This window comes from Elephas maximus, chromosome 17 (assembly GCF_024166365.1).
Source record: "Elephas maximus indicus isolate mEleMax1 chromosome 17, mEleMax1 primary haplotype, whole genome shotgun sequence".
Classification (NCBI taxonomy): domain Eukaryota; kingdom Metazoa; phylum Chordata; class Mammalia; order Proboscidea; family Elephantidae; genus Elephas; species Elephas maximus.
Window position 1 is genome coordinate 45,883,885 of NC_064835.1, and position 11,827 is coordinate 45,895,711.

The window sequence follows — 11,827 nt, forward strand, 5'->3', positions numbered from 1 at the left end:
GACTGGCAGAGAGACTGGAGTGTGAGTCACCACAGTATCCCCATTGCAAGTTAAAATTATAAGACAGAAGTGAAAAGTTACATACCAATATTAAGAAGGATTTTCAAGATTCCCTTTCGCTTTTTATTTCAGGCTAATTAATTGTGTGTGTGTGAGTGTGTGTGCGTGTGTTTGAAATTTTTATTCATACCCCAAATGAGACAATTTAAAAAAAAAAAAATACCCTGAGAATGCGAGGCATAAAAGAACTTATTTCTTCATGAAAATCTTCACCAGAGAGCAGGTCCTCTTACTCTTGTGTTCTCTTCTGTTTCACAAATCTAAACACCACATTCCTCTGCTAGTGGCTGTGACATAGGCATCTAACTTGAGAACAGAATACACACAGGAACCTATGGTGCCCCCAGAGCTGACTCTCCCCACCTCCTTCTCCTTTCCCCTCCCCACTCTGTCCTCACCAGGGATCCAGAGCATTAACAGCCCCAGGAGCTGAGCAGGAAATCTCGTTCTGAGAAGTTGAACGAATAAATCCTGATAAGGAAAGGCAGATTAGAGCTGACCATTTATCTCAGACTTGGCCAGGGAAGGTCCTCCCTGGGGAACAATATGCGAATCCCTTGGTGGGTGCAGCAGTGTGGAGAGAACCAAGGGGAGGTTGGACCTCTCCTGTGAGCAAATAACAAAGTGTCTTCTGTGTTTGGAGGAAAACCAACAGACAGAAAGTTGGTACTGCCTGCAGCAGTGGTCACTTTGGATTGTAAAAGGCTGTATTCATGTCCAGGGCACAATGCACATGGCTCTGACACTGTAAGAAAACATCAGAGACCCTGAAGATGGACAGATGGGTGTCTAGGGCCATCCTGCATGGTTCTCTCTCAGCTAATCTAAAAAAGGAATTATTCCCACACCCACCATGCTGATCCACAGAGTGTCTGCAAATGCTGAGTTGGACTTGAGATCATTTAAGATTGTCTGGTATACAATAGATAAGTGGAAACTTTGGTGAAGGGTAAGGCAGTACACAACAGTGTGGAAGCTAGCACAACCTGTATAAGACAAGGTCATGGTAGCTCCATAGACGCATTCAGACTCCCTAAGGGACCGAATTGCTGGGCTGAGGGCTGAGGGGACTGTTTTCTAGGGGAATATCTAGCTCAATTGCCATAACATAGTTTATAAAGAATATGTTCTACATTGTAATTTGGTGGGTAATGTCTGGGGTCTTAAAAGCCTGTGAGCTGTCTTCTAGGGTACTCCACTTGTCTCACCCTTTTGGGAGTAAGGAATAAAGAAGAAAACTGAAGATACAAGGGAAAGATTGGTCCAAAGGACTAATGGACCACATCTACCACGGATTCCACCAGACTGAGTCCAGTACAAAGAGATAGTGTCCTGCTACCGCCACTGACTGCTGTGACAGAGATCACAATAGAGGGTCCCAGAAAGAGCTGGAGAAAAATGTAGAAAAAATTCTAGCTCAGAAAGAAAGACTAGACTTGCTGGCCTGACAGAGACTGGAGAAATCCAGAGAGTATGGCCCCCAACATGCTTTCAGCTCAGTAATGAGTTCGCTTCAAATAAAAAAAACCATCCCCAATGCCATCGAGTCGATTTTGACTCATAGCGACCCTATAGGACACAGTAGAACTGCCCGATAGTTTCGAAGGAGTGCCTGGCGGATTTTAACTGCCAACTTAAATTTAACTTCGATTTAACTTCAAATGAAAAGAGCTTCATAGGGAAGAAAAAAAAATTGCTTCTGATACATAGACAGCTCATAGCTCAGTTTAAGGCAAGGGGCAAAGAGGAAAGAATGTTTGTGCTTCAGGTTGTGAATACGATATGGCTGGCAACCACTTGTTCAACTTGATGAATATTTTGTCTTATTTCTCTTTCTGTATATTTATATATAAAGTTGTTGTTGTTAGGTGCTGGAAGTCGGTCCTGACTTATGGCAAACCTGTGTATACCACAAGGAGACAGTGCCCAGTCCTGCAGCAGCCTTAGAACCATTGTTATGTTTGAGCCCATTGTTGTAGCCACTGTGTCAAGCCATCTTGTTCCTCTTTTTCACTGGTCCTCACTTTACTAAGCATGAAGTCCTTCTCCAGGGACTGGTCCTTCCTGATAATATATCCAAAGTACATGAGATGAATTCTTGTCATTCTGGCTTCTAAGGAGCATTCTGGCTCTAATTCTTCCAAGACAGATTTATTTGTTCTTCTGGAAGCTCATGACATAGTGAATATCTTTTTCCACAGCATAATTCAAAGGCATCAATTTTTTCTTCAGTCTTCCTTATTGATTGTCCAGATTTCACATGAAAATGAGGCAATTGAAAATGCCATGGTTTGGGTGAGGTGCACTATAGTTCTCAAAGTGACATCTTTGCTTTTTAAAACTTCAAAGAGTTCTTTTGCAGGAGATTTGCCCAATAAAATAAGTTGTTTGATTTCCTAACTGCTCCTTCCATGAGCGTTGTTTGAGGACTCAAGTAAAATGAAATCCTTGACAATGTCAATCTTTTCTCCATTTATCATGATGACGATGATTGATCCATTTGTGAGGATTTTTGATGTCCTTTTAAAAAACTTTTTTATGATGAAGTGCAATCAAAACTGAAGGCTATGGTCTTTGATCTTCATCCGTAAGTGGCTTCAAGTCTTTTCTTTCTACAAGCATGGTTGTGTCATCTGCACATTGTAGGTTGTTAATGAGTCTTCCTCCAATCCTGAGTCTGTATTCTTCTTCACATAGTCCAGCTTTTCAAACTATTTGCTCAGCATACAGATTGAATAAGTATGGTGAAAAGATACTACCCTGATGTATACCCTTTCCGATTTTAAACCATGCAGTATCTCCTTGCTCTGTTCCAATGACTGCCTCTTGGTCTATGTACAATTTTCTCATGTGCACAATTAAGTGTTCTGAAATTCCATTATGAAGGATTGTTTGATTTCTTAACATATTGAACTAAAATATCCAGAAAATGAAAAATCTTGTCAAAAATAATTCTTGCTTAGAAAATGGCTTCGAAATGTTCTTATGTTCCCTATACACAGGCAGTATAATATTCCTCATTCTATAAGAATCACTGTGTCCTGCATCTTATGAAACCGTACTCTGGCTTGGACAACAAAACTGACTAAGAGTCAAAGATGGTCGCCCCCTAATAGACACAAAAAACAAGAGCTGGTAAAAGAATGTTAAAAATTAACCTCCATTCGTTTCTATGGGGAACAGCAGATCTCACTAATTCTCTCATCTTGATCACACTCAAAGGAACGCTGAAACTTATAGAAGTTGGTCACATAGTAGATTATCTCCACTGTAGTTTGGTGTACATTGAAATGGAAGCTAGAGTGTGATTTGTAGGACTTGGGAAACAGCTGTGGAGGTGGAAAGCTTTGAGTCTGTTACCCTTGTGTCAGTGTTTATGGGGCAGAGAGTGTGATATTCTCACAGATTCTGTAGACTTTGTTCTGTAGACTTTGTTACCCAAATAGCCCAAAAGCACACAGATTTATACAAGAGGTCCATTTCCCACCTGGACCCAAATGGAGGTTTTTTCTGATAAAAGGTGAGATTTTTTTCCTTTGCTAGGAATTGAGATTAAGCCCCCAGCAGAGGGAGCTTTCCACCTGCAGGTGGGCTTGAATGGATTCCTTACCTCTGTGAAGCATTACAAATAACAATTTGCTGCTATTTACAAACAGCAAATTGTCACCCACTAGGGAATATTTTTTTTTTTTTTTAGGGAATACATTCATGGATAAATATTCTGATTGCAGGGAGCTCAGGACAGCTGTGTGAATATGTTTATCTTCTGAGTTTAGATGTTCTCTCTAACCTCTGTGAAAAACAAGGATGTTAACATGCCTGACTTTTCTGGAGGCTCAAGACCCTATTCCCCATCTTCCTAATCTGAGTCTGTTTCCGAATGTCTGAATTATTTTTCTTTCTTTTTTTCCTAGAATACATGGAAAGATCCAGTAGTGACACACAACTGAGTGTTAAGATAGGTGGGGGAAACATTTGCTGACTCCTTCAGTTGATCCCCACCTCACTGCAAAAAAAAAAAAAAAAAAAAAAAAAAATTTTTTTTTTTTAAAGGGGACATTAATTCCATTGACTATCTTCACCTCACTGCAAAAAAAAAAAATTTTTTTTAAAGGGGACATTAATTCCATTGACTATCTTGGCATTCTCTGCCTTGGAAGTGACCTCATCTGACATCTCCTCTCAGGACTCACCCCTGAGGAAAGGGGCCTCTGTCTTCAAAACATGGCCTCCTTAGAAGTCATAACTTGCCTGGAAGTTTGATGGTGATGTCTGTCTGTCTGACGTTGTAAGAAAGCCTGGTTCACCTTAGAGATGGAGAGTGGAGTACCCAAGAAAACTTTGGGTGCCAAAAGGGAATTCCAGTCTTTTTAAACTGTTGCTGAAACTACCTTTGGCATGAGGATTTGTATGGATATACCAAGATGACAAAGACAATGTTATTTTTGTAATAGTTTTATTTTGGATAGTATGGTTTACCTACAGAAAAATGGAGAATATAAACTGAGAGTTCTCCAATTCCATGATTCTTCTTTCATATTAAACAGTTTCAAGCATTTCAAAAACTGCTTATATGAATTATAAAAAGGAGATTTTAAGACCATCTAGGAAAATCAAAAACCAATTAAATTACTTAAAATGATTTCTGAAGTCAGTTGATTCTGCCTTAACCACTTTGTTTCATGGCCTATTAGCAAACATTGAAAACTGAAAGCAACAGTCAAGGGCTCAATGAACTATTTAGTAGCCATTCTTTCTCTTATAATAATGATACAATCTCTTCATTAGCAAGTGGCAACAGTGACTTTCAGTTTTAAGAAAGAAGCATTCTCTCAGCAGTAAACTTCAGCCCTGTGTTGGACTTCTTGTCAGGAACCAAGGATAACCCAAAGCTACTGCTCTTTGAAACATAAACTAGTCATCCTTCAGTATGCCATGGATTGAATTATGTCCCCCCCAAAAATGTGTGTATCAAGTTGATTAGGCCATGATTCCCCGTCTTGTGTGGTTGTCTTCCATTTTCTGATTGTAACTTAATGTTGAGAGGATTAGATGGGTTTGTAACACCACCGTTACTGTGGTCACTCCCCTGATCCAAGGTAAAGGGAGTTTCCCTGGGGTGTGGCATGAACCACCTTTTATCTCTCAAGAAAGAAAAAGAAAGGGTAGGAAGCAGAGAGTTGGGGACTTCAGACCACCAAGGAAGCAGCACCAGGAGCAAGACTGCTTCCTTTGGACCTTGGGTGTGTCAGCCTGAGAAACTCCTACACCAGGGGAAGATTGATGACAAGGACTATTCCTTCAGAGCCAATAAAGAGAAAAAGCCTTCTCCTGGAGCCGACACCCTGAGTTTGGACTTGAAACCTACTAGACTGTGAGAGAATAAATTTCTCTTTGTTAAAGTCATCTACTGGTGGTATTTCTGTTATAGCAGCACTAGATGACTCAGAGCAGTTCTAGAAATTTGTATGTTGACCCCTCTACAACAGCTCTTGCAAAGGGGAGAATGGAGGGTCAGTAATAAATCGAATATAATCAAATCAATTTCAATGAAATCAAATTGAATTAAATAGGATAGAAGGAAATAAGACATTAAGATAAAAATGAAACTAAATCAAATAAATTTGAGCTCCCTAGAATAGTCAGGGGATAAAAAGTCAGGGGATAAAACCATAAAATTGAACAAAAATTTAGAGGCTATAAGAACTAGATAGAAACTTGCCTGGGCAGATCTCGCTCTTCTTTCATATTCTTTTTCATGGAAATTAGGAACCTCTTCCTTTGGTTCTCTCATAGGTGAATATCTTGGCAGCCCTGGGTGAAATTTGAAACTGATCATCAGTATTAATCTTCATCGTCCATCCCAGAATGCACCAGCAGTATTAATTTAAGGCACAGTAAAGATTCAAGTAGTCCCTGGGTGGCACAGTTTGCACTCACCCACTAATCCAAACATTGATGACTCAACCCCACCCCATCCCCAGCGGTGCCACCAAAGAAAGGCCAAGAAATCAGTTTTCATAAAGATCACAGGGAAGGAAACCCTGTGGAGCTCACTTCTGCTGTGACACACATGGGGTAACCATTATTTGGAAGGACCATGAAGACAATGGGTTTGGTATTTTATTATTATTATTATTATTGTTTTTAAAAAGGGAAAACTTGTTGATTATATGAAAAAAAGTATAGCAAATGTTTGCTTGTCAATAATATTTCTGAGTAGCAAAAGAGCAATAACTTTTGTTTCTGGCTTGATACTAAAGTTACAAGATTCACTAAAGCTGATGTACCTTGGATTCAAACTATACAATTACTATCGGTAGTAACAGTAGCTCTTCTACCCTCAGAATTTGTACAGAAAAAGATAGTGGAAAACCTCTTAGGAAAGTTGCCCGAGATTAACATTTGCTTGCAAACAGAGAGGGGGGGAGAGGAAAAGAGAGATAGTGAGATAGAAAGAATTTTACTCAATGGCAATGAGTTTGGTTTGTTTTATTTGGTTTTATAACAGTAATACCTTAATGAGTCAGGCAAACACAGAGAACATTTTGGACTGCAAACTGAAACAGGAGAACCATGTCAAGAATTTGACCTGAGTGCCTCTAGTGTGCTCTTGACTTAGGACCCAAAACCAAACTTGTGGTGGAGTAGAGTGGGGCTCATAGTGACCTTACAGGACAGAGTAGAATCACCCCACAAGGTTTCCAAGGAGTGCCTGGTGGATTCTAACTGCCAAATTTTTGGTTAGCAGACAAACATTTAACCACTATGCCACCAGGGTTTCCTAAATACAAAAGAAGTACAGAATCTACACTCACCAATTTTGGGCCCTCCTAACAAGGAGCCCTGGTTTTCAATGGTTAAAGTGCTTGGATGGTAACCAAAGGTCTGTGGTTTGAACCCAACATCTGCTCTGCAGGAGAAAGATGGGGCAGTCCTCTTCCATTAAAGATTTACACCCTTGGAAACTCTATAGAGCACTTCAACTCTGTCCTAGAGGGCCGCTATGAGTCAGAATCAACTCAAGGGCAGTGGGTTAACTAGAGCACCTGCTTCCATAAAGAAACCCTATGGGGCAGTTCTACTCTGTCCAAAAAGGTTCCTATGACTCGGAATTGACTCAACAGCAGCAGGTTATTAAACTAGAGCTCAGGAGGCCCTGGGTGGTGCAAGCAGTTCAAACACTTGGCTGCTAAGCAAAAGGCTGGAAGTTTGAGTCTATAAGAGGCTTATTAGGAGAAAGGCAAGTTGGCCTGCTTCAGACCAGTCAGCCATTGAAAACCCTGTGTAGCACAGGTCTACTCTTAGAAACATGGGGTCACCATGAGTCTCAGCTGACAGCATTTTAACTGGTTAAGTAGAGCACAAACACAGGGATCATGTCAAGATGAGCTAGGGGGTCTGAGAATGACCTGGAGGCTCTTCCTGGGTTGCCAGCAACATGTTGGCCAAGGTCTGGTGGCTGATGTCCCCTAGTTGAAGGGGATGTTAAGCTTTTATTTCTTAGAAGTGTCCTCTATAGCTGGCACAAATTCGTGTGAAATATTGTCCCTACTATAAGATAAATGTTGTGTGCCCCATAGACATGGTGTAAGGGGGAATATACATTCCACCTCAGTATCTTTACTGTGTGCCTTTTTTCTTAAAGGAAGGAAGCACCTAGTAGGCCTCTTTGAGTTCTGGACCTTCATTCCACCCCCAGGTATACTGGTGTGGCCCATACACCAGGTACATGGACTCAGCCAGTATTGAGAGGGCCTCAGAGTAGTAAAGGCTCTGTAGAAGGTCCAGCATGCACTGCGGCCAGATAGGATATAGGAGACTGAACAAGGCTATCGACCATCCTGACATAACTGACACTTAGAGGACACTCTCCAAACAACAGCAGGAAACACTTTTCTTTTAAAACACTTGCTAAGATAGACCATGTTATGCCCTATAACATCTCTCCATAAAATTCAACGAGTTCAAATCATGTGAATTGTGGCCTTTCAGCAGATGGAGGCTCTCTCCCAAGGAGAGAGCCGGGGTTCTGGAGACTGTGTCTTCACCATCTGCTGGCAGGAACCTGCAATGACAGGCACATGGGATGACGCAGAGATGCTGTGCAATCAGGGATACAAGAAACAACCAAACCAAACTAATCTCTATCTGCGATAGGCAGACAGGCCTGTGTTGCTGGTAGCATTTTTTCATGTCTCATTTTAAAATTGTAGCTCTGAGTGGGAGGATTACGCTGAAGAGAAAACTCCATCTCTAGGTTTGCAAATATCCTCTCCCCTGGAACAGAGCAGAGCAGGAGCCTGAGGTTCTGGATGGTGTCACCATCCTGCAGCTTCTCTCTTCCCTGATGTTCAGGTTCCGCCCTCCAGAAAAGGCTCCATTTATGAGGCTCAGGTCAGCAGGGCTGAGCCCAGGGTGGGGTGGTGGTGAGGGGAGGGACATTTACAGCAAGAGCCTGGGAGTTTGATGGTGAAAGTCTCAGAGCACAGGGTTATGGGAGAAAATCTTGTAGGTGCTCTTTTCTGACTTACTCTTTGAATATGGCAGTGAGGGGCACCTATGATCTTGGATTATCTTCCCCAGATGAATACTTAACTAGTGATGTGGAGCTAATATTTGTGCTAGACTACTACTGAAAGGTTAGCTGTTCGAACCCACCTGTGGGGCCTTGGAAGAAAGGCCTAGTGACGCATTTCTGTAAGATGAAAAGCCATTTGCTGTTGACTTGATTCTGACTCATGGTGACCCCATGTGTGTCAATGGTATTATTTTTAATGATTCATTCTCAGAAGTAGATAGCCACATAATTTTGTTTTTTTTATTTTATGTTATTTGGTTTTGAGGCTACTGTTTTTGGACTAGGAGCTGAGTACATTAACAGTTAAATATAATTTTTAATTAGTTAATTATTTTTTTGACTGTTTCATGTGTGGTGGTAAATCTTGCCCTTGTTATTTCATCTAGCCTACAAGTGGAAGTCTGTCTTCCGCTGAGTTTTAAAATTTTGGTAACTCTATTTCTAAATTATAGAAAGTTAACTCATTCTTCTTCAGATCCAAAGTGTCATTTTGGTTTTCTGTACCTTGCATACAATGTTAAGTTTTTTACTTGTTTCTTTGAATAAACTCGTAGAATGCCCAAATGTGAAGTATGAACAGAGCTCCTTCTGTTCTCTGGTATTTCTGTTGCATCACATTCGTATTCATATCATGTTGTTGTTCTGCATCATCACATTGGGTCCAACTGATAGTGACCCTCTGTGTGTACAACAAACCGAAACATCCCCTGGGCCTGAGCCATCCTCACAGCCTTTGCTATGTTTGAGCCCAATGTTGTAGCCACTGTGTCATTCCATTTCCTTGAGGCTCTTTCTCTTTTTCACTGGCCGTCTACCTTACGACGCATGATCTCCTGCAGGGACTGGTCCCTCCTGATAATATATCCAAAGTAAGAGAGATGAAGTCTCACCTTCAAGGCTGAAGACTTCCAGGCACACCGAAGCCATCCATAACTGGGCTGAAACTCCTTGAAGAGTTGGCATTCAATCACAACTTTACAAGGAAATCGTGCTTGTTTTTTCCTCTCCATTTCCACAAATGATTCTAGAGCCCTCTTATCAGCTCCTACCCACTGTGGGCATGAGAGGTTCCACTTTCTCTTTGGTTCACATTTTCTTTGTGATCTGAGCCCTCCTGGACCCTAGCTCAATGTAGGCTCCCTGATGACTTTCAACACAAGTAAATTCGGGGCCTGTTTTCCATTTCTCTGGCCCTTCCATAGCCCTAGAATCCAATCTCAAGTGCTTGCAGTGTCTTTTAGGTATCCTCCAGGGTACGAGTATCTTCAGAGCTCAGACATTTTCTAGTTATAAATTTTCATCAAGCATTGAGGCAAAAAGTTCCCAGATTCGTCCCTTTCCTTCGTATTTTTCTCCTGCATTTTATTGTTTCACAAAACCATTGGTTTGAGGAAACTAGTCCAAAATTTATGGAACCTGAACCCATTTAAAATTGTTTTTAAATTAAAATTGAAGCTATTGAGTATATCATAGTTCTTTCAAGCACTTGTGATGGGCTGCTAACCTAAAGGTTGGCAGTTTGATCACATCCAGTGGTACCCTGGAAGAAAAACCTGTCAGTCTGCTTCTATAAACAATACAGGAAAGAAAACCCTATGGAGCAGCTCTACTGTGTAACACCTGGGGTTGTCATGACTTGGATTCCGCTGGACTGCAATTTTTTTATTTTTATTTTTTTTTTGGGAGAGATATTAGAGCTTCTATGACCTTGCTTTTTCTTTTCGAGTCATAAAATTATACTTTATGTGATATATTTGGCTCTTGAAGTACATTGGCTAGTTTCACAAACTATCACCCATGTAATTTGCTTTCAATTCACTGACTGCTTTGCATAGGCCCCTCCAACACCAGGCTGGCTGCTCAGATACTATAAACAGGGCCTTTGCTATGGGAGTTGATCTGCATCAGGCAGGCAGGGGCAGCAAGATGGTGCCACACACTCTCACCATCATGTCCCTGTTGCTCTGGGCCTCTGGTGAGAAATTAAAAGTGTTTCAATCTCTCTAGAGTAGTATCTTTCTAGAGTTGAAAAATGGTTTTAACATACATTGGGAAATGACAGCTATTTGCAAAATGGAACAAATTATTTGCTGATATGTAATATCACTAGATATTGTGGTATAAATGGTACATTTTGATGTATGTGTGAAAAGGTGTGTGTATATCTGTATGCATGGTAATTGTCTCCTCTGAGTGCAGGTGCCAGTGGGGACATTGTGCTGACCCAGTCTCCAGCCTCTCTGGCTAAGTCTCAAGGAGAAACGGTCACCATCAACTACAAGGCCAGCCAGAGTGTGAGCAAGAACTTAGCCTGGTACCAGCAGAAACCAGGACAGGCTCCTAAGCTGCTCATCTACTATGCATCGAAACAGGGATCTGGGGTCCCTGACCGGTTCAGTGGCAGTGGGTCTGGGACAGACTTCACTCTCACCATCAGCAACTTCCAGGCTGATGATGCAGCAGTTTATTTTTGTCAGCAGCATAATAATCCACCTCCCACAGTGCTTCAGGCTCAAACACAAACCTCCTCCCAAGGGTTACAGGCCAGTGAGTCTTCACCTCACCAGCAGGTTCCTTTCTGCTTAGCCCTGAACTTGCACGCTTCCTCTCTCTACCCCAAAGACCACATCTCTTGACGAATTTCCTGGAGTATTTGCAGGTTCCAGGAGAAAGTTAAGGCATGTGGATTCCTCTGGATCCCCTTTTGTGGTAAATCATAGAAAAAAGAATGCCTAAAAATCTCTTGTAGGCTTTGTCAGGAGTTTTCATATCACAGGAACCTGCTAGTTTCACAAGGATATATCACATGACTGATTTGGGGAAGGGCCCAGTGAGTTTTATACCCTTTAAGATTAGTTCTGTCTTCGTTGTGCCTTCTTTACTCTAGAACACTCTCATTTTAATTCCTTATTTTCGTGGACTCTTTCCTTTCTCTGCAATTCCCCTCACAGCTCTGGACCTAATCCAGTATTAAATCTCAGCCCTTCGTGTTTAAATCTTCCCTCACGAAAGGTGATCTTCCACTCTTACTTTTTCCTTCCATGGATTCTGTTTTCCAGCCAAGCCTTCCTGGGCAATATCAATGAAGGTGTTTTCCTGCTCTAACCTCCCATTTTACTGTCCTTTTCTCCTCTCTCCATGTCTTTCAGTGGCGCTCATTCTTTCAAAGGCCAGTCTGTCACTCAT

The 11,827-nt window shown here is 41.4% G+C and overlaps 1 gene segment (V, D, J or C); it reads left to right on the forward strand.

Moving 5' to 3' along the window:
* Nucleotides 1-10,567: 10,567 nt before the first annotated feature.
* On the forward strand, nt 10,568-11,277 carry LOC126060256 (immunoglobulin kappa variable 4-1-like). The segment is given in 2 exon segments: nt 10,568-10,616; nt 10,841-11,277. Coding segments are annotated over 2 exon segments (486 nt in total).
* Nucleotides 11,278-11,827: the final 550 nt, after the last annotated feature.